The sequence below is a fragment of the Cottoperca gobio genome, unplaced genomic scaffold (genome assembly GCF_900634415.1).
Source record: "Cottoperca gobio unplaced genomic scaffold, fCotGob3.1 fCotGob3_320arrow_ctg1, whole genome shotgun sequence".
Taxonomy (NCBI): Eukaryota; Metazoa; Chordata; class Actinopteri; order Perciformes; family Bovichtidae; genus Cottoperca; species Cottoperca gobio.
The window spans coordinates 28,060-44,881 of NW_021166929.1; the positions used below are offsets into that span (position 1 = coordinate 28,060).

Genomic DNA, 16,822 nt, shown 5'->3' on the forward strand with positions numbered 1-16,822 from the left:
TCTATACTCATTAAAACTGCAGTAACATTGTAGTACTACTCATTAAACTGCAGTAACATTGTAGTACTACTCATTATAATTGCAGTAACATTGTAGTACTACTCATTAAACTGCAGTAACATTGTAGTACTACTCATTAAACTGCAGTAACATTGTAGTACTACTCATTAAACTGCAGTAACACTGTAGTACTACTCATTAAACTGCAGTAACATTGTAGTACTACTCATTAAACTGCAGTAACATTGTAGTACTACTCATTAAACTGCAGTAACATTGTAGTACTACTCATTATAACTGCAGTAACACTGTAGTACTACTCATTAAACTGCAGTAACATTGTAGTACTACTCATTATAACTGCAGTAACATTGTAGTACTACTCATTAAACTGCAGTAACATTGTAGTACTCCTCATTAAACTGCAGTAACACTGTAGTACTACTCATTAAACTGCAGTAACATTGTAGTACTCCTCATTAAACTGCAGTAACACTGTAGTACTACTCATTCAAACTGCAGTAACACTGTAGTACTGCGCATTAAACTGCTGTAACACTGTAGTACTCCTCATTCAATTGCAGTAACATTGTAGTACTCCTCATTAAACTGCAGTAACATTGTAGTACTACTCATTAAACTGCTGTAACATTGTAGTACTACTCATTAAACTGCAGTAAACACTATAGTACTCGAGGTAACTGACCTCTTGCTGGTAGCTCCTCAGAGTGTCCAGGATGTTGAACTGCTGCCAGCGTTTGGAGAAAGTTGACCTTTGAACCCTGTGATGTCATCACCTTGTCAGGATTCCCCAGGTGGACGAAGGTCAAGTCCTGAAGGATCAAACCCCTGAACAGACGGACAGGTTAGAGAGGGAGAAGCGACACTGTGGGGTTTACAGGGTATTAACCTACAGTAGGGTATATATAGTGAGGTTTACAGGATATTAACCTACAGTAGGGTATATATAGTGAGGTTACAGGGTATTAACCTACAGTAGGGTATATATAGTGAGGTTTACAGGATATTAACCTACAGTAGGGTATATATAGTGAGGTTTACAGGATATTAACCTGCAGTAGGGTATATATAGTGAGGTTTACAGGGTATAAACCTACAGTAGGGTATATATATAGTGAGGTTTACAGGGTATTAACCTACAGTAGGGTATATATAGTGGGGTTTACAGGGTATTAACCGACAGTAGGGTATATATAGTGGGGTTTACAGGGTATTAAGCTACAGTAGGCTATATATAGTGGGGTTTACAGGGTATTAACCTACAGTAGGGTATATATAGTGGGGTTTACAGGGTATTAACCTACAGTGGGGTATAGATAGTAGGGTTTAAAGGGTATTAACCTACAGTAGGGTATATATAGTGGGGTTTACAGGGTATTAACCTACAGTAGGGTATACATAGTGGGGTTTACAGGGTATTAACCTACAGTAGGGTATATATAGTAAGGTTTACAGGGTATTAACCTACAGTAGGGTATATATAGTGGGGTTTACAGGGTATTAACCTACAGTAGTGTATATATAGTGAGGTTTACAGGGTATTAACCTACAGTAGTGTATATATAGTGAGGTTTACAGGGTATTAACCTACAGTAGGGTATATATAGTGGGGTTTACAGGGTATTAACCGACAGTAGGGTATATATAGTGAGGTTTACAGGGTATTAACCTACAGTAGGGTATATATAGTGGGGTTTACAGGGTATTAACCTACAGTAGGGTATATATAGTGAGGTTTACAGGGTATTAACCTAGAGTAGGGTATATATAGTGGGGTTTATAGGGTATTAACCTACAGTAGGGTATATATAGTGGGGTTTACAGGGTATTAACCTACAGTAGTGTATACATAGTAGAGTTTACAGGGTACTAACCTACAGTGGAGTATATATAGTGAGGTTTACAGGGTATTAACCTAGAATAGGGTATATATAGTGGGGTTTACAGGGTATTAACCTACAGTGGGGTATATATAGTAGGGTTTACAGGGTATTAACCTACAGTAGGGTATATATAGTGGGGTTTACAGGGTATTAACCTACAGTAGGGTATATATAGTGGGGTTTACAGGGTATTAAGCTCCAGTAGGGTATATATAGTGGGGTTTACAGGGTATTAACCTACAGTAGGGTATATATAGTGAGGTTTACAGGGTATTAACCTACAGTAGGGTATATATAGTGAGGTTTACAGGGTATTAACCTACAGTAGGGTATATATAGTGGGGTTTATAGGGTATTAACCTACAGTAGGGTATATATAGTGGGGTTTACAGGGTATTAACCTACAGTAGTGTATACATAGTAGAGTTTACAGGGTATTAACCTACAGTGGAGTATATATAGTGAGGTTTACAGGGTATTAACCTAGAATAGGGTATATATAGTGGGGTTTACAGGGTATTAACCTACAGTGGGGTATATATAGTAGGGTTTACAGGGTATTAACCTACAGTAGGGTATCTATAGTGGGGTTTACAGGGTATTAACCTACAGTAGGGTATATATAGTGGGGTTTACAGGGTATTAAGCTCCAGTAGGGTATATATAGTGGGGTTTACAGGGTATTAACCTACAGTAGGGTATATATAGTGGGGTTTACAGGGTATTAAGCTACAGTAGGCTATATATAGTGGGGTTTACAGGGTATTAACCTACAGTAGGGTATATATAGTGAGGTTTACAGGGTATTAACCTACAGTAGGGTGTATATATAGTGGGGTTTACAGGGTATTAACCTACAGTAGGGTATATATAGTGGGGTTTACAGGGTATTAACCTACAGTAGGGTATATATAGTGAGGTTTACAGGGTATTAACCTACAGGTAGGGTATATATAGTGGGGTTTACAGGGTATTAACCTACAGTAGGGTATATATAGTGGGGTTTACAGGGTATTAAGCTACAGTAGGGTATATATAGTGAGATTTACAGGGTATTAACCTACAGTAGGGTATATATAATGGGGTTTACAGGGTATTAACCTACAGTAGGGTATATATAGTGGGGTTTACAGGGTATTAACCTACAGTAGGGTATATATAGTGAGGTTTACAGGGTATTAACCTACAGGTAGGGTATATATAGTGGGGTTTACAGGGTATTAACCTACAGGTAGGGTATACAGGGAGGCTCCACTTCAGCTAGAGCGGCTCTGTAGGCTCTGAAAGATGATGTGCTGTCAATCAAAGAACTGTACTCCTCCAGAGCCTGAAACACAAAAAACATACACAACTCATTAATATCTTCATCAAAGATTAATTATTATCACTATCATTATTACCACCATAATTATCAATATTATTATTATTTCTATAATTATTATTATCATTATTATTATTATTATTAAGTCATGACCCTGCCTTCATGACCATAGGTGAGGGTAGGAACAAAGATCAACAGGTAGATCGAGAGCTTTGCCTTCTGGCTCAGCTCTCTGACACGGCAGAAGCTGCCGCCCTTCGAGTCCTTCGGTACCCTGCAACTGTTTCCGGAGTCCTCCCGGATAACATAACCCGGAAGGACTCCTTCTTCAGTCGGACGGCTTCCCTGACCACCGGGGTCCACCACGGTGTTCGAGGGTTACCGCCTCTTGAGGCACCTAAGACCTTGAGACCACAGCTCATCACCGCAGCTTCAGCAATAGAGGTTTTGAACATCGCCCACTCAGGTTCAATGCCCCCAACCTCCACAGGGTTGTCTGAAAAGCTCCGCCGGAGGTGTGAGTTAAAGATCCCCAGGACAGGGGCTTCCTCCAGACGTTCCCAGTTCACCCGCACTACCCGTTTGGGTTTACCAGGTCTGTCCAGAGTCTTCCCCCACCCCTTGATCCAACTCACCACCAGATGGTGATCAGTCGACAGCTCCGCCCCTCTCTTCACCCGAGTGTCCAAAACATGCGGCCTCAGATCAGATGATACGATTACAAAATCGATCATTGACCTTTGGCCTAGGGTGCTCTGGTACCACGTGCACTTATGAGCATCCTTATGTTCAAACATGGTGTTTGTTATGGCCATTCCATGACTAGCACAGAAGTCCAACAACAAACGACCGTTCGGGTTTAGATCAGGGAGGCCGTTCCTCCCAATCACGCCTCTCCAGGTGTCTCCATCGTTTCCCACCCGTTAATAACAGTTATTATTATTATCATTATGATGATGATGATGATGATCATTATTATTATTATTATTATTATCATCATATAACCTCCGCCGTGCTCCTCTGCCAGTCCAGGCGTCTCAGTGGGGCGGAGTCCAGCGCTGACAGGATGGACAGGTATGAGTTAAAGTTGTTCAGCTTCCTCAGGTGCTGCAGGAACATAAACAACAACAACAAACACATGTTAACACTGAGTTCATTACTCACGTGACGTCAGGCACTCAAAGCTGCTTTCATTGGCTGTTATGTATTTTTTAACCACTTGGAGGAAAAACCAGCTAATTAATGTTAATTTTAATAGTCGTTTTATAACTCTCACTACAGCCCCCGCCCCCCCCCCCTTCACCTTCATAGTCTTCATGAACTTCAGCAGCAATTTCTCTCGGTCCTGAGGTTTATCCTGAAGAATGATGACTGAACGAACCCTGACCCACACACACACACACACACACACACACACACACACACACACACACACACACACACACACACACACACCTGTAAATTCATAAACACGACATCTGCAGATTGATATCCTGAAACTAATTTTGTGTGTTTCCTTGTGTGATTGTGTGTGTGTGTGTGTGTGTGTGTGTGTGTGTGTGTGTGTTTACCAGAAGGACACGTTGTTGAAGTGTTGTGTGAACTCCGTCAGGTTCGGACTCTTCTCCTCATTCTGCTCCTTCGACCACAACAACACCTCAGGGAGCTGGAGAGAGAAACAGACAGGTGAGAGAGAGACAGGTGAAAGACAGAAAGGTGAGAGACAGACAGGTGGGAGGGTTACAAAGCTGAACTTTGTACCCCGATCTTGCAGAAGAGTTCAGAGTCCAGCAGAGTCAGCTGTTCAGCTAAATCCTGAGTCCTGAAGTCCAGAAGAGTCCCGGGTCTGAAGAGGACAGAGAGTACATGTTCATGAGAGCCTGTCAATCACCCAAGAGGTCAGAGGTCAGAGATCAGAGGTTACCTGGCAGCCACGCCCCTGGCGGCAAGGGGGCGGTGAGACTGAGGCGAGCCAATCAGCTTTCCCCTCTGCTCCATCTTGGACAGGATGTTGGAGTGCAGCAAGTGGGCCAGCTCCAGCTTTCCTCCAATCAGGAGGCTAAACACCAGGTCCATCAGCAGCAGCAGCAAATCAGAGTCCAGCTCCACCGCACTGCACACACACACACACACACACACACACACACACACACACACACACACACACACACACACACACACACACACACACACACACACACACACACACACACACACAAGGCTGTCAGTTTTTTACATTCAAAGCTTCTATTGTGGTGTTTGAATGTCTGTCGTCATATCTCTGCAGTTATTGGGAATGTTCACACGAGTCAGAAACGATCCTACGCAGCACCACTGGAGTCTAATTCTACTAATAGTATAATACTGATAATATTAATTTAGCCTCATCTTTATCTCACACTGTGCAGGAAGAAACACAATCAATACACATGCAGAAAGGAAACAAAGCTCATCTGGCTGTAGTTTGGTGTGAGTGTGTGTGCGTGTGCGTGTGCGTGTGTGTGTGTGTGTGTGTGTGTGTGTGTGTGTGTGTGTGTGTGTCTCACCACAGCTCGTCGACCACCCTGACCAGCAGGTGAAAGGTGTTCTTGGCAGCGCTCAGGTGTGCAGCTTCACGTAATTCACACAAGTGCCTGTACGTGTTGACGGTTAAAGATTCACCGTCAACAAACTCTCTGTGAATATTATCTCAACAAGTTCCTGTCAAACCCCTGATCCTTCCAACACGTGAGATAAAAGAAAATCTGACATATACACACTTTATATTTCTCTCTCTGAATCCTGTAAAACTGATCATCTGATCACATTTCAGGCTCCGCCTCCTTCCTGTTTATAACAATAATAATAAATAAATAAAACTTTTTTATCAGTATAGGAATGTTTTATCTCACAGCGATCAATCCAGTCATACAGTTTATATATATATATATGTATATATATGTGTGTATATACACATACAGAGTCAGAGAGGATATCTGTGCTGCAGTTTGCTGATGACGTCATTTGGGCTGATGAAGCTCCTGTAGGTGGAGAGGAAGGCTTCACGGTACAGGATCTGTTCTACACACACACACACACACACACACACACACACACACACACACACACACACACACACAAACAGATTCAAAGTTTAATTAACTTTTACACATGCATTTGTTATTATAACATTACTTATGAACAAAAACTAGCAAGTCGACAACTTTGTCACAGCCAAACATGAAGCAAATGCAACAAGACATAGCATCCCAGTGTTTCTCCTACCATTGTTTCAGGGGGGGGCGCCGCGCTTATGTTATTTATCTCATTTATGTCCGGGTCCTGGGTAAGACATTAAACTGCATCCTATTGTGGGCGGATGGGGCTCATAGCCTCATAGCCATGTAAGGCAACCCATCTAGGAGAAGGACACTCCGAACAAAAACCAAGGGTGCTGTTCACACCCGGCTCCGAGCCGTATACCATCTGGAGGCATCGGAGTGAAGGGCGGATAAGGGCTTATGCCCAAAACGGCCAGAGTAGGAATGTGAGGAGCTGCGCCCCACAGTTCTTATATTTGCGCGTTGTAAGGCCTAAATCATGGAGAACAAAGTCATTCCAAATCCTATACTTCCAGCAGCGGGAGTCCGCAGGAACCAACCAACGGACAGTGGGGCTGGTCCTCTACCCGGAGGGCAGTATGATGATAGGGCCTCAAACCCGGAAGGGAGGGTTCTATCCGACCACAGCACGCGGTCCAAAGCACTCCTGCGTTGCCGGAGACCATTCACCATGGGACCTTCAACGCAAACACAGTTAGAGAAGAAGGGAGGCTGGAGGAGCTGGCACACTGTGCAGAGGAAAGGGGAGTGGAGATCCTGGGAATCCAATAGCATAGAAGAGTGCATGCTGAGGATCAGATCGTGTATCACAGAGTGGAGAAATGCTGGTTCATCACCTCATCAGCATGGCGAAACGAGGCACAAGCTGCCACTGGCGGAGTGGGGTTACTGCTGAGTTCTCGGGTGCGTAAGGCTCTCCTTAGGGTACACTATCACACCAATAGAATCCTTAGTGCTGACTTTGATGGCAACCCAGTCACAACTGTCATAGTCGTGTACTCACCCACCAATGTGGCACAAGCTGAGGAGGTGGAGAAGTTCTATGAGGACCTTGCAACAGCGGTCCGTGATATCCCGGCTCACAACTTCCTTGCAATCCTGGGTGACTTCAATGCATGGTTCGGACCGGAGGACGTACCTCTCACGTACCACAACTCCACTAACCTGGAGGTGAGGAATTGCTTCCAGCTGCTGAGCGAGGAGGAGGAGCCTAATGCCAAGTACAGGCGGTTAGTTGCTGTGAACGTGGAGGTGACCAGTATGTGTGTTCCAGTGATGGAGAGGAATGGAGTATCCCAGAGGTCCAGGCATCCGGAGGTCGTGGTGGCGCGTGAGGAAGTGGAGGAAGCACACCGAGGCTTTGGGCATGAGCCGACTGCAGAGAATCGCATGGTATTGAATATGGCTAAACAGCTTCTTTTCGATACCAACGATAAGATCAGGGGGGAGGAGCTGATGGAGAAGGTGCAGAGAGTGGAGGCAGCGCATGGTGAACAGCAGTAGGGGGAGGCATGGAGGGTCATCAATGAGATGAGTGGGAGGAAAAGGTCGAAGGAGGGACAGTGGTCAGGAGAATGAGGATGGCAGGTCACTGCCAGAGACACCAAGAGCTGCCAGCCAGCAAACTTGTGCTGTGGGAGCCAACACATGGGCACCGATCACGAGGGCGTCCCGCAATAACATACGTGGATGTACTCAGGAAAGATGCGGGAGCAGAAAATACTGGCGAGCTAGCCAGATGCATGGAGGATCGGGATGACTGGAAGCACCAACGGAGGGCCTGTCTGAGGACGACCTAGTAGTAGTAGTAGTATGTGCACGTTTCGGTGTGTACTGTCTACTTTGCGCATTCACATTCTGTCCTCCGCTCTGTTTTGGGCCTCATAGAGCCCAGACAGCAGCGACAGACAGATAGTTAGCAGCAGAATGTTAGCATCAGACTGTTAGCACAAGACTGTTAGGAGCAGAGTGTTAGCAGCAGAGTGTTAGCAGCAGACTGTTAGCAGCAGATTGTTAGCAGGAGAATGTTAGCAGCAGACTGTTAGCAGCAGACTGTTAGCAGCAGATTGTTAGCAGGAGAATGTTAGCAGCAGACTGTTAGCAGCAGAATGTTAGCAGCAGACTGTTAGCAGCAGACTGTTAGCAGCAGACTGTTGTGTCAGAGGACTTACCTGCTCTGCCGTCAGTCTCTGTGGCGTGGACCAATAGGATCTCAGGAGAGGCAGCTTTCACGTCCGGCCCGTCCTCCTCCTGAGACACACAGAGGTCAGTGGTTAGGCATGATGAAGGGCAGCAGAGAGGTCAGAGGTCAGATGTCAGGACTATACCTGAGGTTTCATCGTGATTCTGTGGAGGATCTCCTGCCGCTCGGTCAGTAGCACCTCCTCCTCTTGCTCCTCCTGTTGGAGACTCTGGGAACTGCACAACAGGGCGCCGTCACTGACTCTGTTTACAGTCACATTAATATTCCACTATTGTTCTGAATATGACTTATATGGGTCATGTAAACAGCATGTTCTGATTGGATATTCACAATTATTCTGAATGCAGCATCTTCTGATGAAGACTTGTGTGATTTGCTGATATTATTCGGGTTTTAGGAGCTTTCTTTGGACACGTTTACAGCACGTTCACTAAATGAGGCTCAGTTTGTGCAGCACGGCCTCTGTTTACAGCTCAGTGTGTCGGACGCAAACCAAAGGAAAAGAAACAGAAAGACACCCAACTTTTAAACTTTATCAAAGACTTGGATATCAACAGGTTTTTCGATGTTTAAGTCATTTAAAGGCTGCATGTAACCAGGAATATTCATTTTCATTTGTCATGTAAGCAGATCAGTAGTAATATTGTATTGTAACTGAATATTTTGTGCATATAAAGGTAGTCAGTGTGTGCGTGTGTGTTTCACCTGTCTCTGCTCTGCTTCTCTTCATACAGTCCAACTGAATCCTGAAAACAAAATCAGATGAAAGATGAATAAAAACTGAATCTCTGATGATTGGAGGACGGAGTCATGTGACGGAGCTTCAGTCCATGTTACCTGTTGTCTCTTCTTCGGTGGTAGAACTGGAGGAGGAAGCAGCTCGGAGTCTAATGTCTGTGTGTCCAGGTGTGTGTCAAGGTGTGTGTCCAGGTGTGTGTGTGTGAGCTGGTAGGCGGTCTCCACCTCTTGTTGCCTGCTGCTGTAACTCTGACTTAAGGTGAAAGGTCGCTGGTAGAACATGGCTGCTGACTGAGCGCTGTAGGATGAGCAGAACTGCAGGTACTGATGGACTGAAGACAGACAGGTGGAGAGAGACAGGTGGTGAGAGACAGGTTGAGAGAGAGAGAGACAGGTGGTGAGAGAGACAGGTGGAGAGAGAGAGAGACAGGTGGACAGAGAGAGAGACAGGTGGTGAGAGAGAGAGACAGGTGGTGAGAGAGAGAGAGGTGGAGAGAGAGACATGTGGAGAAAGAAACAGGTGGAGAGAGGCAGACAGACAGGTGGGGAGAGAAAGACAGATTTCAAAGTATTAAAAAGTGTTTGAGCTGAGGGTTATCAAAGTATCTCTGTTTACAGGTTTAGCCAAGCTTAGCACAAAGATAAGCTTACCGTGGTGGAGAGGTTTGTGTGTCCCTATGAACCTGAGAGCTGTGTTGTCTGGAGCCTAGTGCTCCTGGTAGGGTCTCCCAGGGCCGACAGCGAGCGCCTGGTGGCCGGGTTTGCCACGGAGCCCGGTCGGGCTTAGCCCGAAGAAGCTACGTGGTGGGCCCACTACTCACAGGAAGAACCGCTGGGGTCGGGTGCGCTGTCACACGGGTGGCAGTGATGGTCAGGGACCAGACCCTGACCCAGACCCTGGGAGCAGAGGCTGGCTCTGGGGAGGAGGGGGAAGGAGCCCGATCTAGTGCGGGAGGTGGAGCGCTACCAGTTGGATCTGGTGGGGCTTGCTCTACGCACAGCCTTGGCTCTGGAACCGTACTCCTGAATAGGGGTTGGACTCTATTCTTCTCCTGAGTTGTCCAAGATGTGAGGCGTCGGGCAGGTGTGGGGATACTCACAAGCCCCCGGCTCAGTGCCGTTATGTTGGAGTTTACCCCGGTGGACGAGAGGGTCGCCTCCCTGCCATTCAATCCCTGTACGCCCAAGCGAGAGTTGTGTCTGGATAGTCGGCAGTAAGTCTGACTCGTTCCCAGTGAATGTTGGCCTCCGCCAGGGCTGCGCTTTATCACCAATCCTGTTCGTGATTTTCATGGATAGGATATCAAGGCGTAGTCGTGGAGGAGAGGGGTTGCAGTTCGGTGGCCTGAGGATCTCATCGCTGCTCTTTGCAGATGATGTGGTCCTAATGGCGTCATCGGTCTGTGACCTTCAGCAGTCACTGGATCGGTTCGCAGCCGAGTGTGCAGCGGTTGGGATGAGGATCAGCACCTCCAAATCTGAGGCCATGGCTCTCAGCAGGAAACCGATGGATTGCCTACTCCGGGTAGGGAATGAGCCATTACCCCAAGTGAAGGACTTCAAGTACCTTGGGTTCGCGAGTGAGGTCACGATGGAGCGAGAGATTGGCCGGAGAATCGAAGCAGCGGGGGCGGCATTACATTCGCTTTACCGCACCGTTGTGACGAAAAGAGAGCTGAGCCAGAAGGCAAAGTTCTCGATCTTCCGGGTGATCTTCGTTCCTACCCTCACCTATGGTCATGAAGGCTGGGTCATGACCGAAAGAACGAGATCACGGGTACAAGCGGCCGAAATGGGTTTTCTCAGACGGGTGGCTGGCGTCTCCCTTAGAGATAGGGTGAGAAGCTCAGCCATCCGTGAGAGACTCGGAGTAGAGCCGCTGCTCCTTTGCGTTGATAGGAGCCAGTTGAGGTGGTTCGGGCATCTAGTAAGGATGCCACCTGGTCGCCTCCCTTGGGAGGTGTTCCAGCTGGGAGGAGACCCCGGGGAAGACCCAGGACTCTTAGAACAGATTATATCTCCTCACTGGCCTGGGAACGCCTCAGGATCCCCCAGTTGGAGCTGGCGGATGTGGCCCAGAGAAGGGAAGTTTGGGGTTCCTTACTGGAGCTGCTGCCCCCGCGACCCAACCCCGGATAAGCGGTAGACGATGGATGGATGGATGGATAGCACAAAGACTGGAAGCAGGAGGAAACTGTTAGCCTAGCTTAGCACAAAGACTGGAAGCAGGGGGAAACTGTTAGCCTAGCTTATAAACAGATTTATAAAAGAGCGTTCAGACCAAATGCAAAGTATCTATGGAGGTAAGCCCCTCCTCTTTTCTGGACGGAGTACTCCCATTGGCTGTTAAGGGCAAGTTTTTGCAAGCTGCAAATTTCTCCACCACATGCTTGTATCTTAGGGGTAAAAATTCCCTTTATGTTTGTTCTGAACACAATTTAGACTTTACACAGAAACATTAACATAATAACAGAGTAATTAATGATTATTCAAAGATAGACGCTAATATTAATATTCATCTTTGTAAACTACTCAACCGCTTGTACTTATATTATTTTTATTTAATTATCGTGAGCTTGGCACTTTACTTCATATGTTCTTTGCTGTAACAATGTCAAACGCATCACAATGCAACTCTATGGAACCTCGCTACATATCGTTAGCTGTTAGCCCTGTTGGAGTTAGCTTTCAGCTGTTAGCTTGACTAGCGTTAGCTAAGTGGTTAGCTGGTTTTTCTACAGTTTTTCAAAAACGGCTGTTTTTACTCACTGTGCCGTTTCTTCTCGGGGAGGGGAGGGGGTGTCTTGCTGGGGGACAGCGGGGAGGACATGACATCATCAGGACCAGTTACGTCATCACATTGGGCAGGGTCAAACCCAAAGGAAGGCGGGGCCTGAGCGATGGTTGTTCCTGAGATTCAGATCAGCAGAGAGAAGTTTGCATGAGTCTGATATCACAAAGCAATGTAACATAGTGTACGTTACGTAACGTGCGCACATAGACTGAGGATAAGATGGATAACCGAGGACGTGAAAATGTGTTTGAAGTTAGAAGTAACGCATTACTTGAAGCCTGACGAGAGTCCTGCTGATCAAAAGATGGATCCAACGTTTACCAGACTGTTCGCGTCCCGAGTGAAAACTAAAGTTATTTTAAGTTACGTACGCAACTATGTTACTACGTAGTAAAATATGATAAATGGACATTATTTATAAAACAGCGATGAGCAAAACATAAAGCTAGAATCTTTAAGTCACGTAACTCATTAGTATGTAACCACATCACGTACTTATTTTAACCTGCAATGCAATCTTTTCTTAAAGCTAACCAAGTAGTCCCGCTTCACAACGTTAAATCGAACAGCCATAGATGACAGACAGGTATCTCAGGAGTGTCGTCACCTGCAGTGCTGTAGCGTATTTTCTCTGGCAGGGCGGGGGGGAGAGTCTCAGAGAACGAGAGGTCAGTGAGGAGGAAGTCATAGTCTGGATCGTCCTCTGAGAGAGAGACAGGGAACAATAACAACAATATATACTAATAATAATAATAATAATAATAACAATATATACTAATACTATAATAATAACAATAATATATACTACTACTATTAAAATAATAATAATAATAATAATAATAATAATAATAACAATATATACTTATACTATATTAATAATAACAATATATACTAATGCTATATTAATAATAACAATATATACTAATACTTTATTAATTATAATAATCAAATAATAATGACACTGATAATAATAACAATAATATTGATAATAATAATAATATTGATAATAATAATAATATTGATACTACTACTAATAATAATAATAATAATAATAATGTGAACTCCAGCAGGAGGAAGCACTGAGCTTCAGGCTGCAGACAGGAAGCGACAGCAAACACCACTTCCTGTTTCTGTCAACTGACAGGAAATTATGTCACCCAGACCCTGCTGCTGACTGGAAGTGTGTGTGTGCGTGTGTGTGTGTGTGTGTGTGTGTGTGTGTGTGTGTGCGTGTATGTGTGTGTGTGTGTTACCACAGTGACTATTCTCAGCAGACGAAGAGAAACGCTTCAGACTCTCGTCCTCCTGTAACACATATTATTAATAATTAATTATATCAAAAAGGCTTTTATTTATTGTTCCCCATGGGGAAAACTATAAAAGACATAAATATATATATATATATATATATATATATATTATACTACACACACAAATATATATATATAAATAAACATAGCATGTATGTATATATACATATATATATATATATATAAAATTGTATGATACGTCATAAATATATCGGTAATATATATATAAATATAGATATATATAGATATACATAATATGTATATATATATATATATATATATATATATATACATATTATACTACACACACATATATATATTTTGTATATGTATATTATAAAGTGAGCTTCACCTCTACCTGTCTGTCTGCTTCAGGCTCGCGTCTCATTGGTGCTACTATGTCAACCCTGCAGGGGGCAGGACTCGGTAATGACTGGCGCTTTTTAGGCGGCAGGGCTGGAGGACTGAGAAGAGAGATCATCGTAGTAATCACAACAACATGAAATATTTTATGAATGGTTTGTTTTGTAGGAACAGAAGACCAACAGATACTGTTAGCTTAGCTTAAAAAATTCAAGAAATGAACGCGCTAATTCGACAGCCCTAATAAATATATATAAATACACATGAATATGAAATATAATCTATATATATATTATTAGACACATTCAGACACAATTTATTTTATATATATATATATATATAAATATATATAAATAAATATATATATAAATATATAAATAAATAAATAAATATATATATAACACTGCCATTTATATAATGTTACCTACTTTATCTATTTTTTTATGAAACTATTCAGAATTTCTCAAACTATTATTGTTCACTGAAACAATATAACACTGCATGTTCTTGTATGTATATGAATCTTGAAAGAAGAAAAACCTAAACATCTTTTTGTCACCGTTTGGTCTCCAGTTCAGACTCACCTGAGTCCCTGTGGGGGGGGCAGCTGGGGGAGGGGCTCTGAGGATGGCATGGGGGGTTTAGGAGGAGCTGCCGGAGTCTGCTCCTCTGCAGGAGCTCCTGGACTGCGGCAGGTTGACGCCCTGTCTGATGTCTGTTGGTCGTCAAACCCGCCTGTCTGTCCCACGGCAGCCTGTGATTGGACAGGAGACACGGGGGCGGAGTCTCCTTGTCTCTCTGCAGCCAATCGGACCAGTTCCTGACAGACACACGATGTTCCTTTAGTAAATTATGTCCCATTAGAGTAAAAACGATGATAAAGCAGCGTCTGCTTTAGGGCGGGGCTACCTTGTGATTGACAGGTCTCTAACACGATAACTTTAACTCTTTCACAGTTTGTTTTCACTTCATCTAAGTTAATGTAACATTTTGTCACCTAAAAATGTCGTAATCAGCGTTGGTTGGACTCAGCTCCCTCTGAGTCACTGCTGGGTCCAACAAACAAGATGACGACGGACAAAATACCAAACTCGAGGCTTCAAAACCGTGGTCCACAAACCAATGGTGGACATCGTCCACTTCTTTTACACAGATGGACCCTGTTGACGCTCCCTGTGGCCTCAGGACAGGACAGGACGAAACCCCCCCCAGAAACGGCCCTGTGGGTCATTTGTACAAGCATCTGATTATGACCCATAGTTGCATCTTCTGTTCGGGGAGAATGGACGTAAAACAAGGAGACGGTTCATGTCCCGAGTGAGACCAGAATTATTTTAACTTGCATAAGTTAACTTACGAGACGTGTCTAACGTATGCATTTAAACTCAAACAACAATCTTTTCTTAAACCGAGTCCTTTTGTTAACCACGTGTTTCAAACGGACACTGTGGATGCAGTTTGAAGCCTGATGATCGTGATAACAGGCGGAGAGGACACGAGAAGACGAGATATCAGGGACAGACAGGAAACATTTGTCCTCACCTTGACGCCGTCCAGCACGGCCCTGATGACTGTGGTAACACTCGCTGTGGACTCCTTGTTGCCATGAGCAACGCCTTGCAGCATCACCTGATCAGCCCAGCGAATCAGCTGAGCCACAGACAGGTAGAGATGAGTGAGACAGGCGGAGACGGTCTTACTGCGGAGAGAACAGACAGACAGGTAGAGACGAGTGGGACAGGCGGTGAGGACAGACAGACAGGTGTCTCCTACCTGTTGTGCAGGTACGGCTCCAGCTGGACCATAGTCTGGACCGCCTCCAGGACGCCGCCGGACGCCCCGCCTAGCAAGCCGCCGACCACAGACGGGTCCACAACGAGTTTGTCCACCAGAGCTTTGAAGTACTGCAGAGCGCTGACGACGGCCCGCTGCTGCTCCACTAACACACACACCGACTGCCACACACACACACACACACACACACACACACACACACACACACACACACACACACACACACACACACACACACACACACACACAATTGTCTCTTTTATTTTTGTTTGGTTAATGAAGCCTGATAGTCCACTGTTGGTAGTATAGGTGTGTAGGAGTGTGTACCTTGTGTGTGTGCTGCAGGTTCAGGTCAGCTGGTTTGACTCTCTGTGTCAGGGTGTGTTTGATCCGTTCAGAGCGTCTGATTCTCTGCGTGTGGAGCTTGTCCTTCAGCCTCATGGTGAGAGACACAAACTGGGAGGCTGCAGAAGAAGATCATCATCACCACTTTACTTTCTTGATCTTTTGCTGTAACAAGGTACATTTCCCCGTTGTGGGACTAATTAAGGTTTTCTGATTCTGATAAACTACCACAATAAAAGCCCCTCAGCTCAAATTCAAACACTCTGAAGTAAACTGACAGGAAGGAAATGTTTCTAGCCTGCGGTGGCTAACAGTTAGAATGTGAGATAGAAGAGGAGCTTACCTGTCTTACTCTCAGGACGGGAGGACATGTCTGCAGGTGGACAGACGGACAGAGTTCAGCAGAGCAACAGTTTAATCCTCTGCTCTCATGTTATACCGCTCATACGTCGTCTCTTCCTTCCTTCTTCTCTTCTTCCTCTTTCTCTCAGTTTATTTCAGCCTGTCCCCACAGGGAGGACAGACAGTGAAGCACCCGGCACCCCCCTGCTGGCAGCAAGTGCTCAGCACAGTCTCTGAAATATAAATGATCAGCTTCAAACTCTTTCATAACTGGTTCTTTAGTTCTGTTTCTGTTAGTTAAACTGGTTTTAGTTTATCTAAATGAGTGGGAGATTAACTTTCTTTTTGCACTTTACAACCAAAGTCGACTCTGACATAACCCCCCCTAAATTTAGGTGTCACCCATCAGCGCTAGCTAGCTAACTATTGTCTCTGATAAACAGTAAATACAACAAATTCAGTGCATATAACTATTTTTCAAGTCACTGGAGCTGGAAGAGGTTACGTTTTCATTACAACAAAACCCTTTCCTCCGGTATATAAATATATTGTGGTTTAGGCTGGCTGTTAGCTAATGTTAGCTTGCTTACTAACCCGGCCGAATTGC

General features: G+C 44.7%; 1 protein-coding gene across 1 annotated transcript; it reads right to left on the reverse strand.

Annotated features, from left to right (window-relative positions):
* Window positions 1-570: 570 nt before the first annotated feature.
* LOC115005563 (rap guanine nucleotide exchange factor 1-like) lies at window positions 571-16,389 on the reverse strand. Its single transcript, XM_029427434.1, is given in 24 exon segments — window positions 571-609; window positions 707-766; window positions 768-849; window positions 3,134-3,231; window positions 4,231-4,332; window positions 4,529-4,607; window positions 4,797-4,891; window positions 4,987-5,071; window positions 5,150-5,338; window positions 5,772-5,864; window positions 6,201-6,285; window positions 8,498-8,576; window positions 8,654-8,744; window positions 9,235-9,275; window positions 9,367-9,599; window positions 12,037-12,177; window positions 12,669-12,764; window positions 13,315-13,366; window positions 13,724-13,835; window positions 14,319-14,554; window positions 15,277-15,433; window positions 15,508-15,689; window positions 15,856-15,992; window positions 16,217-16,389. Coding segments are annotated over 24 exon segments (2,592 nt in total). The 5' UTR covers window positions 16,245-16,389.
* Window positions 16,390-16,822: the final 433 nt, after the last annotated feature.